The 16,910-nt window shown below is 32.8% G+C and overlaps 1 protein-coding gene across 1 annotated transcript; it reads left to right on the top strand.

The window, feature by feature from the left end:
• Positions 1 to 438: 438 nt before the first annotated feature.
• Positions 439 to 16,348, top strand: LOC114718892 (uncharacterized). The gene is made up of 7 exons (XM_028904335.1): positions 439 to 629; positions 11,687 to 11,974; positions 12,078 to 12,572; positions 12,712 to 12,765; positions 13,660 to 13,765; positions 14,467 to 14,766; positions 15,273 to 16,348. Exons 1-7 carry the CDS (start codon positions 439 to 441, stop codon positions 16,332 to 16,334), a joined length of 2,496 nt encoding a protein of 831 aa, XP_028760168.1. The 3' UTR covers positions 16,335 to 16,348.
• Positions 16,349 to 16,910: the final 562 nt, after the last annotated feature.

Raw genomic sequence — 16,910 nt, 5'->3', positions numbered from 1 at the left:
CTAAAAGAAATCTTTCTGTCGCATTCGAAAGACTTCATTGCACTCCCAGATCTCTGTCACATCCCTAACATAGAATTTATGTCTCTTCTTGGTTGTGTGAATTTGGCTCAGGTTCATTCTTCAACGATCCCAGAAAAGAATGTCCAATTATGAGCAGATGATGGTGGGCCAATGCAGATAAACACTGGGGGAACTATTAAAGGGACAAGCTCCGGATTATTGTTTGGGTACAATTATTTGGATCTTCGCAAGTTGTCATTTAATAAAGTGACAACAAAACTCTCGTACGTGGTAAGATCATATCTGGTGTTAGATTTAAACACGTGGTAATGCCATTGGCAAAGATAGCAAAATTGAGATTGGGAACACAAAGTTTGGCATCTTTACTTCTATTTATTAGGAAACTTCTTTGGTTAGAGAATCCAGTTGAGTTTGGGAATGATTTCAAGCAACACTACCTATGACCCTCATTATGCTTACTATCAATGTCGTGGTCCTGACCTTAGTCTTAATATGAAGGTGAGGGGTGATAGAGGAGAAAGGGATGTGGTGGGGCCATTGATGACAAGACAAATAATTACTGATGATGAAGAGTGGACGCCATTAACGGAACCTGAAGAAGAAGAAAGGTACAGTAAGAGTACAACATTATTAATGCAGAGATCAAGAAGAGGATTGGATGAGGTAATGGAAGAAAAGAGTGCAATATTATGAACCAGACTTCCCAACAGCATCACTTTTTGGTCATTTTTTACGCATCTGACATTTAACAAGACTGATATTATTGGGAACGCAGGTTGCAGCATTCCTCAAGTTTCAATCTTGAAAGCACTTTCATCACTCTGATGATTATTGCTAAAGGATTCAGCCTAACTTAGATGTAAAACTCTCTTTCAACATTCCATCATTGGCTTTACATGTGATCTATTGTTGTTCAAAGGTCAAATTTAATACTCTAGATTAGGTAGGAGATGAGTTAACTAGAGGTCAGTCTCAAGGAGCCTTAATGTCTTCTGGAATTTAACTAATTAGTAGTCACAAATTAAACTAATAGAGAAGGATGTAGCTTCTGAAATTAGTTTTTGTCACGAGTTGTTGTTTATGAAAACTGATTTTCAAAAGGAATGAGAGAAGAACAAGATGCAAAAAAGAGTTTGAAAGAGATATTAATGAAGTAAATTCCCTTGGATCTGTGATTTCACCTTCCTTGCAACTTAAAATCAGATTTCTATTTCTCTGAGGCAATTCATCAAACAGTAGGTCCGCAATACACTCTAAATGATGTAATTAGATAATTATCAGGATGAAGATTAACCAATTCACCTCAGATTCATCACAACAAATAAGTTCCAGATTTAACCAAATCAAAAACTGAATTGAAGCTATTCAGAAAAAGGAAATTATAACCTCTAAACACATCACAACTTAGAAATAGCAAAACCTAATGAAATCTCAGATGAGTTATATATCTGAATCCCAAACATAGATTTATAACAAGATCCAGATCTGGAAAAAAAACACAAACTCAAGAGAAAAACGAAATCTCCTTCACAAATCAGTGCTGTGGATCCTTCACAGCTCCTCAGGAATCAATGGCTTAGCTACTCATGTTGATGGAGGAAATCTGGCCACATCTCCTCTGAATCTTCATGGCACAATGCAAGAAAAGAGAAGAAGATGAATATGGAAGTTGAGAGAATCTGGAGAGGTGAAGAAAAGAAGAGAAAAGATGAGAATGATGGACTTCAGCGTTCAGATGCGTTTTCCTTCTCCTTCCCCACGTTTCTGGATTTCTACCCGGGTTTCAGTCATTCAAAAACACCATTTGGGGTGTGTTTGGCAAGCACCCCAAACCATAGTTTTGGGACCCAAACCATGGTTTGGGAAAAATGTTAGCCAAACACCCTTAAAAAAATCAAAACCATGGTTTGGGTTCAAAACCATGGTTTTGACTCCAAAACCATGGTTTTGGGAAAAGCAGAAATTTTTTACTTTTGGAAAAAAAAGGGAGAGTGTGAGAGCTTATAAGATATGTATCTTGTTGTTTTTTTTATAAACATATTTTTTATAAACATATTTAATCTTATATCTTATAAATATATATACATATTAATTATTTATTAATTATATTATCTTATATATTATTAATATATGTTAATAAAAAATATATTGTTAACAATTTCTTTCCTTCAAATTAAAATATATCATAAAATATATTTTTTCTATAATTATCATATTAATTTATGCCAATTTGTATATATAAAAAGTACTTCTAATAACAACTATCCAAACACTCACACTTCTCAAAATCACTTTTTCACAAAATCTATTCTTCCCAAAATCTATTTTTTTCAGAATCTATTCTCTAGAAGCTATTCTCCAAACCATGGTTTGATTTCATCCAAACACACCCTTGAAAGTCTTCCACTGCTGCGTTTTAGTTTCTCTACTGATTACCTTGAGCTATGCGTTTTGACAAGCAGAATTTCTCCCTCCTTATGTGCCAAAACTATGCGTTTCATTAAACTAAGTTTCCCTCTCCAAAGCTGTGCGTTTTGGTTCACTCCTTCAGCCCCTCAAAACAGTGTGTTTTGATTCATTTTTTCAGCCCTTCAACCACTGCATTTTTGCTCATTTAAATCAGAATCCACAAGAGCTTTGCAGCATTTCTTCAATTTTGACTTGACCCTCATTGCTATTTCCAGGAATTGATGAGAAATCCTTCAAATATGTATTAATTTATCAAATTCTCAGAGTATCATTTCTTATCAAATATTGAAAATTTGAAGTTAATTCCACATAAGAACATTTAAATCCAATGAAAAATCACATTATTTAACTGATCGAAATGTGGTTCATCAATGTGATTTTGCTCTCTATATCCGTTATAACTTGGACGTGAAGCGACAACGTTCCTATATTGGTACTCTTTGGTTCAACTGTTATGTTGATAATTATAAGCCTCTTTATCCTTATTATTGGTTGTCAAGTATGAAGACTGGTCCTAATCTCAATTAGACTCATTTATTTTTGGTGAATACATTAACATAATGTTTTATGAAATACTCCTCCGGTCCTTAATATAAGACCCATTTAACTAATTTGATTAGATTAAGGAAGTTAGGTAAGTTAGGTAATTATAAGAAATGTGACACGTTTTTCCTAAAACACCAAAATCATCTTTCTTAATATCCCCTCTCCTTCTTCTACTTGATTATGGTTGATGGAGTATCCATAGGGGTAATTTGGAGAAAATTGATAAATATGAGAAATGGGTCTTATATTTAGGACCAAAACCAACTCAATAATTAGGTCATATATTAAGGACCGGAAGAGTATTAATTTTCCCTTTTTTTTTATTTGTAGTTTATGGAGGGCCTGTTCACAACTTTATACTGTGGGTGATACAGAAATACGTGGGGGCCCTAGCTCTACAAGGGTTAAGTTGTTCTCTGATTTTGTGGGAGCCATTGAAAGAAAACACTCAAATATTATAAACTGTATTACAATTATAGGCCACCACCTTAGCAATGGGCTAATTGACCCGAAATGTGTATAAGGAAAAAAATTGTAAACGGCAAATGCCCCAAATATGATACAGAGGTGCGTGGGGCCCCCGTAGTGTAATTTTTTATTTTCCCCAAAAATAAAATAAAGCACCGCGGCGACGCGCAACAGTGACAAACGCGGGATGACTTGACTTTTTGACCGCAATGGCATGCATGATATAAGAGGAGGGACTGGGTCTCAAAAAAGTCAAATCCATTTTCATCAAAAGCCTCTCATGTTTATATATTCTTCATTTTTTTTATTAAATTAAGGTGTTTAAGTATCTGAAAATATCCACAAAGGAACATCCAATATTGATAAATTTTTTCTGGCTTTTATATATTCTAAAAGTTTATTTTAGTAGCAAATATACCTTAGATGTTATTCACCGATAAATTTGACGGATAAATTATATGGTTTAACTCACATTTTTACTGGTTAAACTTAACTGTAGATGACAATTTTAAGTAAAAATGCTATCAAATAAAACTTTTCAGGTGTATTAAAGCAAAACAAAACTTCTAGATGCTTGATACTTTTTGGTGATATTTAAGGGTATTTAAAAACCTTAATCTTTTTTAATTCTCCTATATAAAAAAACTTCTTATTTTTTATTTCCTATTCTTAAGGATGGTCACAAACGCGGGACGACTTGACTTGTTGACTGCAATGCAATGGCACGCAGTTACACATGACAAAAGAGGGTCTGTCTGGAGTTCCAAAGAGTAAAATCCATTTTCATCAAAAGCCTTTCATGTTTACATATTCATATCATTTGTTTTTTCCCTCAATTCTTTTTATGCTTGGCGTAAAAAATAAAATCTTTTTATGCTTAAATCTTCTTTATTTTTTATTCACCTATATAAAAAATCTTTTCTTTATTTCCTATTTATTTTATACTTTTTTTTAATTTTATGCCATTTGCTTTTTCTCGATATGTTATCTCCTCCTTGGCCTTTAAATGCATTTTTCAATCTGCAGAGGGTAATGGAATTAATACAGAAAAATTGAGAAACGAAATAAAAGAAAGTATATATAATAAATTCAAAACTGAGAAAAAAAATATCAGCAGAAAGATTTCCTTTATTGAATTTGAGGAAGAAACCTGTGAATTGCCTTTCGAGTATTACACTTTTAAAAAACGACATCATTGTTTGTTGATTTTTATGGTAAATTATTCTACTCCCTCTCTCTAATTCTAATTATAAAAACTAATAGATTGGTTTATATTAGTTTTTTTTGGAAATAGGTTTATATTAGTTTTAAATATAACATATCAATAATTTATCATGTCTTCTAAATTTATAATTTTTTTCTTAAACTCTTTTTATTCATGTTATATATTAAGAGTATTTTCCATTTAAAAAGTAATATCCAATGAAATTAATTGATAAAGAGGTATTGAAGAGAAATTAACATACTACTTTTTTTAATAAATAACTAATTTAACTATTTTTTAATATTTATAAATCAATTATTTAGTTTTTATATTTAAAATTGAAGGAAGTAATTTGTACCAAGCGGCAGGTCTTGGAGCCCTACTCAATACTAGGCGTGTCATCTTACTCATGCTAATTTTTTAGCCAAATCCCCTCATAATTTAGAGAGAAAATGTTGTACAATATAAAATCATTTAAAATATCCGTTATTATTCACAAAACTTTTACGAACTGTGGGACGCTGAAAGAGAAATTTTTTCGACAGCCGTCCAAGACGAAGCGGCATATTATAATGCAACAAGGCAGCACCGTCCACAAGCGACCTTCCAAGAAACAGGAATAAGAGACTGAAACAAAGAGATAAATATTAATACGTGAAAAAGAGGCACTTGTTGATCTCTGAATCTGAAGAAACTCGTTTGAGGAGAAAGCAAAATTCTGCAAATTCTGAAGCTGCCATTTTTGAGGCCTTTGCTTGAGACCTATTTCTTTCTTCCGCTTCCCTCCGCATATCCAGGTCAATCTCTTCTCTTTTACTTGTTTCATGCCATGTCAATCGCTCCATCTACTGTTTTGCAAGCCTTTTTTCTGGAATTTTCACAGAAAAATTCTGCATAAGATTTGCTGTTTTGTTCTTCTTGTGCTAGCTGTTGATTATATATTCAATCTCTCCCTTAGCTACCTTACTCTCGTAGATCTTATAAAACTCGAACGTTTTGAAATTTTTATACTTTAACTTCTGAAAAAGAAAGTCCCAAAACCTTCAAACATATGGGTGGGCTTGATCTATTAACTACTTCATTTATTTTAAGAACTTGTTTGAAGAGGAGGAAGTCTGCAGATCTTTGCCATCTTTGCGAACTATCTTCCCTTCAGATCCAGGTTAATACTTACATTCTTCTCTTTTTTCTTCCACTTGCTTCATCCCATCGATTTAGTCCTTTGCAAGAATTTTTATCTAAGGTTCTAGGAAAGAACAAAAAAGGGAGCAGGATATTAAAATTGATTAAGATACTGATTTAAGGGTTAGTGGGTCAGATCGGATCAGACCGGTAATAATTAAAATAATATAATTTAGTTAAAATTGATAAAAATATTCATATTCTAATTATAAAAAATAATATTTAATTTTTAAATAGGTAATCATGTTACAAAATATTTATGTATATAAATATTTTTTATTTCTCTTTCTTATTTTTTTCTTTGTTCTTTCCTGTGACCTTTTTTTCTAAAAAAATTTTTATCGTTTCTTCTCTCTTCCTCTTTCTTCTCTCTCCCATGTGCACTCCTCTTTTTCATTTTCCTCCTTATATCACGCATCACGAAGCAGTTTTTCTATCTTCTTTTTTCCTTGGACAGTGAACAAGCAAAGTAGAATAGACTATCAGCTATGGGTCTTGCCTCACACGCGTCATCATTGTCCCTTCTCTCTCAAATTGCTCCCTGCCTTCTTCGCTTCTCTTTCTTTCTTAAATGGAGAAACAACAAACTCTAGCACCATTTTTTCTCTGTACACTTCATCCATTCCTCCTACTCCCTCTATTATATTTTTGCTTGTCTTCCTGTTTGCTATGGTTATGCTTCGAAGCGGCGCAAACAAAGTTCTATCTTCCTCCACCTTCATGATCTGCTCTATTTCTACCACTTGTCCTTGCAATATTCATCTTCTCCGCAAACGGTAAGGCGTCCGGCGAACGGTGAGAGCAAAAAAGAAGGGGGAAAAAACAACTGGCCAACCCAGTCAAACCAGCGGTTTGTCCTGTTTTTTTTCGGTTCATTCCGGGTTGATTGGGGGCTAGTTTTTAAGTTAAACTAGACCGGACCTCAGACCAGTTCATTGATTTTCCGGTTGACCTGGCCAGTCCGGTCCAGTTTTTTTCTCCTTGGGTTTTAGGGTTTGTTTACAGAAAAAATTCTGCAAATTAAAATCTTGCTTGATTTTCTTTTTCTGCAAAAATTATGCAACTACCTTGTGGTTATCTAACGAAAGTTAAGTCTATTTGGTTTGTGTTTTTAAGACAGTTTTCTGTTTTTAGAAAAAGCATATTTGCAAACACATTTTTTAAAATTTATTATAAAAACAAAAAATACAACATGTTTTTTTTTTTAATGTTATGTTATTTTTGGAAAAATCACAAATAAAGACTCCCGAATTCTCAAAATTACACAGAGGTCACCTGAATAAGCAAAATTATCATGAAGGACCCGTTCCCATATTGCAAATATGAAATCTTAGTGAAATGTCTGAAATACCCCTTAGTCAAGTGACAAGTTGACTATAGAAAATGACAAGTTCACTTTAGTGAATGACAATTTTAATAGACTAAATCACAACTTGGTTGAAAGGATGTCATCAAATAACAAGTTGACTATGGGAAATATCAAGTTTATTTTAGCGAATGACAACTTCAATAGATCAAATTACAACTTGGCTAAGGGGTATTTCAGAACTTTCACCAAGATTTCATATTTACAATGTGAGACTGGATCCTTCATGGTAATTTTGCTTATTCAGGTAATCTCTGTGTAATTTTGGTAATTCGGGGATCTTTATTTGTCATTTTTCCTATTTTTTTCTAAATATAAAATTAGAGAAGAGCCCGATAGTACACTACAAAAAAACATGGTTTTAGCGACGGAATTTAGCGACGGATTAGTGACGGAATTTGTTCTGTCGCTAATTCCTTTGTCGCTAATTGATTAGCGACGGAATTTCAATTCCGTCGCTAATTAGTGAAGGAATTAGCGACAGAATTTTTCCGTCGCTAATTACCGACGGAAAATCCGTCACTAACTCAATTTTTTTAAAAATAAAATAAAATGCCACGTGGCACCTCTACCAATTGCCATGTCATCACTAGGACCACCTCCACATGTTGCTGCCACCTCACATCTATTGCCACGTGTGCTGCCACCTCACCTCCGCCTGCCACATGTGCGCCGCGTGTCACTACCACATATAATTCCCTTCTCAAAGTGACTTCTTCATGGCTTGAACCCAGGACCTCCTCCGTGCACACGTGTGGCTTGACCAGTTGAGCTGTAATGAACCTGTTGACTTATTATGTAAAATTAAATATATATTATATTATTTTACACAAACAATTATATATAAATATATATTATTAAAAACTAAAAATATACTATATGATAATTTTAATCATAACTATTTTAATGAAAAAATAATTTTTAAATATTTGTTTTACTATTTTTATAATGTTTTATTTTTTAAAAATATTTTTAATATAATTTTAATTTCTAACGACACTAATTTTGAATTTTACATCATAAATAATTTTTCATAAATATTTTTTAATTTATTTTTTAATTAACATTGATAAGATATACAATTTAATTAATATATTATATTTCATTATATTATATTATGTATATGTGGTTTATATATTTGAAAAAAATCATTTACAATTAGTCAAAAAAATCTTGTTATTCAAAAATTCAAAAATAACTACTATAATAAAATCTAATAAATTATTCTATATAAAAAATTAAATGATTTAAATAGATTATGATAAACAGTATTTTTCTACTTATATATATATCCTATGTAATTTATTTCTTAAAATTTGCGACGAAAACAAATTCCGTCGCTAATTTCTGACGGAATTGCGACGGAATTTCCATCACTAATTTTTTTGATGGATTAGTGACAGAATTATCTGACAAAAAAATATTCCGTCGCTAATTTTTTTTGATGGATTAGCGACGGAATTGTCTGACAGAAAAATATTCCGTCGCTAAATATAGATTAGCGACGGACAGAAATTCCGTCGCTAATCCATCAAAAAAATTAGCGACGGACTTTCCGTCGCAAATTCCGTTGCTAATTTGCGACGGAACAATTCTGTCTCAAATTAGCGACGGAATTTGTTTCTGTTGCAAATTCCGTCGCTAATCAGCTGTTTTTTTTAGTGATATTGTACTTCCATTAATAACAATCATACAAATAAAACAAACTATTCTTTTACCCTTCGCTTTATCATTTTAAATATTTCAAAATAATGATTCAGATATATCTATATATATTTTAAATTTTTATTTTAAAAATTTATTTTACATGATTGTTTTTAAAATATTAAAATAAATTGAGCTAAAGGTTATTTTTGTCCAACTAGTTTTGATGGAAGTTATGAATATCTGCAACCCAAACGGTCAGCTAATCACTGTAGCAATGTGGAACTTGCCCGAGAAAACCCAAACTGTGAACTGATCAAACTCGATCTGGCTTCTGCCTTTCTCGGGTCTAGGGGATTTAGATTTTCTTGAGTAGCTTTCGTTGGGGCAAAGGCTAGGTCTCTTTATCCTTCGCTGCTTCCATTCTTGGCACCTCCGTCGGCAGCGTCTCGGCCACTCGCTTCTCTTTTGCTTCAATCGGTGCCTCTTCGACAGTGACTGCCGTTGTTTCTCTTGCTCGTAATTGAGAAATGGGCACCTTCTTCTCGCTAGATCTGACAGCTTAGGCATTCCTATTGAGGGAAATTGAGGAGAGAGAAGCCCTTTCGGAAAAACTGAGCAATGGAGGTCTTGGGTTTTGTTATTGAACTCTTCATCGTGGCAAAACGATCCCTTCTTGTTTAAGATGCATTAAGATCTTCTCTCGAGTTTTCATCTGTTCCTATGGTTTGAAACGGAGGAGTCGACACCGGCAGAAATCCTACGCGTTTCCCCCATTTTGAAGAGCTTCGACGTTCCGTTTCTCTCTTTCAACATGACTACATGAGGGGGGACGCGATAGATTCAAATTGGAAATAGGTTCGGTGTCCATCATTTTGACCACCATCCTAAGCTCGCTAAATCCGAATTATTTATATTTTATTTAGATAATCAGAATTTAATTTTTTTATTTATCCATAATAATTATTTTAATATGTATAGAATTTAAAATAGAGATAACCTCTTAACTATTATTTTTTTAAAAAATAATTTTTTATTTAAAAATAATTAATTAAAGATATTAAATTTAGAATGTTAAAATTAATTATAAATTATCTAAATCTGATTAATTTAAGATGTTCATCGGAGATGATGAATACTGAAAAGTGGTTCTAATTCAAACTCCATTCTTATCTTGCCCACGACGATCTCATTGGGTGGCTCTTTGATGGCACGTTTGGTATTTTATATTTATTACGTGGCATAATATGTGAAATACATGTGGCATGCTATGAGAGAGAGTCAACTCAGCATTTTTGTCCCTTTGCATCTGTTTGGGTATTTGGGTAAGACTGACATTGGAAAACTTGTCGCAAAGTACAGGAAAAGGAATATAATTATTTAAAAATTTTAGTAACTATAAAATAATAACAAATTTTAGTATAAGAAATAAGAACTGCTCATTTATTATTAAAATTTATTAGTAATTCTCCTATTAGATTTCTACGGTTTTACTACTTTCAGCACAGTATTGTTGGGGGGAAAATTTTTTTCGAGTACTCAACTCTTTTGGAAAATTTTGTGAAAATCCCTGGAACAAAAATGTTGTTTAACCCAAATAAAAAAATAAAATCAAACTAGATTTTTTTTTTGCCAGAAAAATCAAACACTTCAGGTTTGAAAACTATATTTCTATATATGTTGTATATTGCTCAAAAACTATGTGACTTGTTTTTTAAAATAATGATCCAAACAATTTTTTAATTTTTTAATTTTAAAGTATGTTGTAAAAAAATTACTGTACAAAATTGTTCTAGAAACATAAAGAATAAAATCAAACAAGCCTATTTTCATGTCCTTTTCCGTACTGTTAAGTTCTTATAATTCAACAGGCATTTTCATTTTCACGATGTTGGTTTCGTTCATCTACGCATTTCATGTTCAGATAACAATCTAACATTATTCTAATTAGAAGATCTAGTTCGTAGGAGCGAAGATAGTATATGTTAGCGCGCATGTTACAAATTTATAGGCGTTTGATCTTTATTGGCGGGTTACGAATGAAAGGAAGTTATCGTATAATGATTTCTTATTTACAAAACTTCGAACAATATTTTAATTTAAAAAATAAAAAACCGAATCTGTAATTATCGTTACTCATGATGCTCGCATTTTGTTGTGAAATGAAGCAGAAGACGGGGAAAAAAATAGATGCAGTGAAAATGCTACTCTCTGTACTTTTTAATAAATTCATATTCATAACAAATATAATAATTATCATTCAACAATATATTTTTATTAATGGGTATATCTGAAGAACTTGTTTGAAGTGGAGGAAGTCTGCAAAGCTTGAAGCTGACATTTTTGAGAGCTTGTGGCTACCTTCTTTTGCTTCCCACCACATCCGCCAGGTTAATACTACCCATTATAAAAAATAAAAAACCGAATCTGTAATTATCGTTACTCATGATGCTCGCATTTTGTTGTGAAATGAAGCAGAAGACGGGGAAAAAAATAGATGCAGTGAAAAATGCTACTCTCTGTACTTTTTAATAAATTCATATTCATAACAAATATAATTATCATTCAACAATATATTTTTATTAATGGGTATATCTGAAGAACTTGTTTGAAGTGGAGGAAGTCTGCAAAGCTTGAAGCTGACATTTTTGAGAGCTTGTGGGCTACCTTCTTTTGCTTCCCACCACATCCGCCAGGTTAATACTACCCATTATATTCTTTTCTTTTTCTCTTCCACTTGCTTCTTCCCATTGATATACTTTTTTGCAATTATTTTCTTTTCACAGGAAAAATTCTGCAAAAAATTTTGTCATTTTCTTCTTCCTTCTGGTGTCGAGTCCCGCCTCTGGCTACCTTACTGGCATAGATCTAATCAACTGGCACAGATCTAATCAACTTTTTGGTAGTTTCAGGTTACTGAAGGTTGAAGCTAGAAATTGCTATCACATGGATGGAACCATTGCTTTAACCCTCATAGAAGCTTTGTTGATCCTATTGGCTTTATCAATTTCCCAAGCTATCAGATACATATCTCCTTCGCTTTATGGTAGCCAACCTGATGCTGTTGATGATAGGTAGCTAGCTTCTTCTAAATAACTTCATCAAACTCTATTTTCTTGTTTGATTTTTTCCTAAGCTACAACCGAATATTTGTTCACGGTTCGTTTCCATCTGTAGTTTTAAAGATGATGTGATTTTAACTCAAACGGTTTCCCCTCCTGCTACCAAGTATGATGTGTTCCTCAGTTTTAGAGGAGAAGACACTCGCCACACTTTTGCAAGTCATCTCTACAGAGGACTTCATAATGCAGGCATTCACACTTTTATGGATCATGAACTCCGCAAAGGAGAACAAATCTCACCAGTTCTTTTGAGAACAATAGAAGAATCTCAAATATCTATGATTATTTTCTCTGAGAATTATTCTTCTTCGAGATGGTGTATGGATGAGCTTGTTCACATATTAGAATGCAAGAAAAACTTTGGAAGGGTTGTGATACCTATCTTCTATAACATTGACCCTTCACACATACGCAAACAAAATGGGAGTTTTGGAAATGGATTTGATGTGTTGAAGCAAAGATTTAAAGACAGCCAACAAAATTTGCAAAAGTGGAGAAATGCTTTAATCCAATCTACAAGTCTCTCTGGATGGCATTCCAATGCTACCAGGTAGCTTCGAAAATGTTCCCTTTGTGTTGGTTTTGGAGATTTATTTAATTAATTCTAACATTCTAACAAATTATTGTAGTTTTTTTTTTAATTTTCTACCTATTAAATATTCCTTTTTCTTGTTTAACATATTTGCTAGACCTGAATTCAAACTTGTTGAAGAGATTGTTAGAGACACTTTGAGCAAGTTAAGGTACAATTCATCATCTCATCTTGAAAGACTTGTTGGCATTGCTGGTCATATTGAAAATATTGAAAACTTCTACCAAAGGCTGGCATTGTAGGAATATGGGGCATGGGTGGTGTTGGTAAGACTACACTTGCTAAAGCCATATTTCAAGAGTTAAAAGCTCAATTTGATGCTTTCTCCTTTATTGAAAATGTCAAAGAGCAATTAAAAAGAATTAGTTTGGATGAGCTACAGAAAAATTGCCTCAGAGAATTATTGATGACATTAGTATCTATGACATTTACTTTTGTGAAAAGTAGGCTTCGACGCAAAAAGATTCTTCTTATAAGAGACAATTCAAAAATAGCTGACAATTTAAGCAAAGTGTGTGATTGGTTTGGGGAAGGAAGTAGAATTATTATTCAAGAGACATGCAAGTGCTTAAGAATGCTTCTGCATTTTCAACATATCATGTTCCGGATTTAGATTTTGATGATGCCTTTCATCTCTTTAGTTTGAAAGCATTCAAACGAATTGAGCCGTCTAAGGATCATCTGGAGTTATCAAAATCAATAGTGAAATATTGTCAAGGAAATCCATTAGCCTTGGTAGTACTAGGTTGCTTTCTCTACGGCAGAGGGAAAGAAGAGTGGAAAAGTGCTTTGGAAAAAATAAATCAAGCTCCACCCAAGGACATCGTTGATGTTTTGAAGTTAAGTTTAGATGGACTTGATGACAAACAACAAATCTGTTTCTTGACCTAACATTCTTAATCAAGGAAAGGGTTTATATTTCTTTGAATCTAATAACACAGTTATATGGCTCTTCTGTGCACATTGAGATGAGTGTTCTTAAAGAGAAATCCCTCATTTCATTTAATAATCATAATGATTTCATTGTGATGCACGATCTTGTCAGAGAAATGGGCCTTGAAATTTCTAGCCAACAATTATACTCTAGACGTAAAACTGCTATTCGACTATGGAGGCACGAGGACATTTATGATTTTTTCATTTCTGACAAGGTAAGGATATATTTAATTATTATGTTTATTATTATTTTATCTCATTTTCTTTATCGTCCCAATTGTCATATTCATATATCATGCTTTTTACTCTTTTAAAATCTTTGGTGGCAAGTGTCAACATTTATCTTGAAGTTCTTCTGTTTTATTTTCTCTGATTAGAATATTCCCATAAGAAAATCTTTCTCGATTTAAATGACTGAAGTTGCATTGGGATGTAATATAATCTATTCGATCATCTATCCAAACTTTAAATATAAATTAGGACTATTGTAACATGTGTTATTTTAAATGATAAAATTGGTCTACAAAGGATTTTCATGAACTGATAAATGAAATATATCCTCACAAGACTGATTTTTCTTACTGATTAATTGGAGTAGTTTAAGTGTGTATATCCACACGCCTGCGTGTGCATGCTATTACCAAAGTGTATGAAAAATGAAAACAAACAAAGTGTATATTAAGGCGAGGCTATAAGGTGGTTCCATGCTATAAAGTGTAAGTATGTTTATGATTTTTGAGAAATTCACCAGGAAAACATAGAATTGTAAGAATTCCGGAATAAAATACACATAATATCGTTATTAAGTTGGATGTTTCGAAGAGTAGAAATATTTAATTGTTCTACAGTATTTTTGATCATTTTTTAATTTAGGCCAATGATAATTCTGCTTCGTCCCTTGATTTTCTATTACTAGGGGACCGAGGCAATTCGATGCATGTCATTGGATGCAAGCAAGATAAAAAGGATTACATTGAGGGCTAATAATTTTCGAAAGATGCATAATTTGATATTCCTTAAAGTTTACAAGTCTGATCATAGAAAGCCTTCAAAGTTGAATATTTGTGAAGATATGGATTATCTTCCAGAAGAATTACGTTTTGTTAGTTGGGAAGAATATCCATTGCCATATGTCCCATTGCATTTCTGTGCTGAGAATCTTCTGACACTTGAGATGCGTAATAGTAATATCCGACAACTTTGGGGTGAAAATCAGGTACCTATCATTTTTCACATGTCTTAATTATTTTGTTCTTGTCTGATTGTAAGATCTCGCATCAAATATTGACCAAATGCTTGACAATGCAATGTTTGCTTTGCGCCCTATAAATTGATTGTTAAATATACTGGTTGTACTTTTTGTTGGGAATATCCAATTGATCTTAGAACCGGTTTGGAGCATCCAAAGCTCATCTTCTCTAGACTGTTTAGATCTAATTTGTACGATCCTGATTTAATATTTTAATTAATTATTTTTAAAAAACAAAAATTATTTATTAAAAAAGTGATAGTTAAAATATTTTCTATACCCATTAAAATATTTATTTTAAAAAAATAAAAATGAAAAAGAAATTAAATTTGGATTGTCCTGATGAGATGAGCTTTGGATGCTCATTTTAACTTGTTCCATTGATCTTGTAATTGGCAGGCGAGAAATTCTTGATTAAATTGTACGTACGTGTAGTTATCTAATTTATTTAACACTATCTGCTTTTTTTCCAGCATTTTCCAAATCTGAAGCAAATCAATCTGTCCGATTCAAAAAATCTCAGTGCACTCCCAGATCTGTCTCAGGCCCCTAAGATTGAAGTCATGGATCTTGAGGGTTGTGTGAATTTACGTCTAATCCATTCTTCAACTGCCCTGGAAAAGAATGTCCGATTAGGCATAGATGATAGTGGGCCAGTGCAGATAAACTTTGGGGGCAGTATTAAAGGAACAAGTTCAGGGTTAGTGATTGTGTACAATTATTTGGATCTTCCTAGTTTGTCATTCCATAAAGTGACAATGAAGCTGTTCGTATGTGGCAAGATCATCTCTGGTGTTCGATACAAACATGTGGTAATGCCATTGGCAGAGATAGCAGAATTGAGGATGGGGATACGAAGTGTGGCGTCTTTACTTCCATTTGTGAGGAAACTTGAATGGTTAGAGAGTCCAATTGAGTATGGGGATGATTTCAAGCAACACCATGCATACGATGTTGCTTATTCTTCCCGTTATAATCTTTTCGCCCCTGACTTTTCGCTTTATTTGAAGCTGAGAGGTGACAGAGGAGAAAGGGGTGTGATGATGGGGCCATTAAGAAGAAAAATGATTACTGATAACGGCTATATAGTGATCGCGACGACATTAATGGAAGATGAAGAAGAGGATGATGATGGTAATGAGTTAATGGAATATGGTTGTCACATCAGTGCTATAAGGGTTCCCAACAACATCACTCGCTGGTCATTATTGACGAGACTGACATTAAAAGAGAGTGATATTATTATTGGAAATAATAATGCAGATTGCAGCATTCCTCAGCTTTCAATCCTCAAATCACTAATTGCACTCTCTCATGATTCTTGCAGAAGGACGATTCAGCCTCATTTAGATGTAAAGCTCTCTTTACGTGATGATCATTCTTTCTTTGTCTTATATAATTGCTGGGAGATGACGCCACAACATCCCTATACATATCCTTATAATCACTGGTTCAGCTGTCGATCTAATAATTTCAGGTCAAACCACAATTCTGATTATTGTGACTTAATCGTTGACTTTGGAGAGTGGTGGTGATTTTTTAATTATTATTATTTAAATCAGTCTCTCATTTAGTTTTTCATTATTGTATATTAACATTTTGTTTTATCAAAACTTTGTTTTGTTTTTTTTATATAAATAGTTGGAGTGATGATATGAATTGTCAGGCCAATATATATATGTGTGTGTGAGAAAATACATTTCCAAAAACACTTGCCTTAAATTCCTTATATCCATTATATTAAACTTTCCAATATAAAACACATGGTGATGTGTGATCGAAAAATTCAACATAATAAATATTAGAAACTTGGCATAACTATTTTTCTTTTCAAAACATATTAGTAGGATAACATATAATGTTACGAAATTAGTTGGATCATTAAATTAGTCAACACACGACATTGTAGCAACCTCATAAATAATTGAATTATTGGCTATTTTAACTTTTATTGAACCGTTTCCTATTACATTTCAATTTCTCGAGTACAGGGCATATTTTTCTTCCTCTTTTTTTTTTTTTTTTGGGGTGGGGGCCTTTCATTTCTTTGTTGTGTTTTGTACACGATTCCATGTTTTGAGCTCCACCCATGAAAACCATCATAGCCCAGT

This window comes from Neltuma alba, unplaced genomic scaffold (genome assembly GCF_004799145.2).
Source record: "Neltuma alba isolate B1F8T4 unplaced genomic scaffold, ASM479914v2 tig00011876_pilon, whole genome shotgun sequence".
NCBI lineage: Eukaryota > Viridiplantae > Streptophyta > Magnoliopsida > Fabales > Fabaceae > Neltuma > Neltuma alba.
Note: the sequence above shows the minus strand (reverse complement) of the source record. Positions and strands in the feature narration are given on the sequence as shown.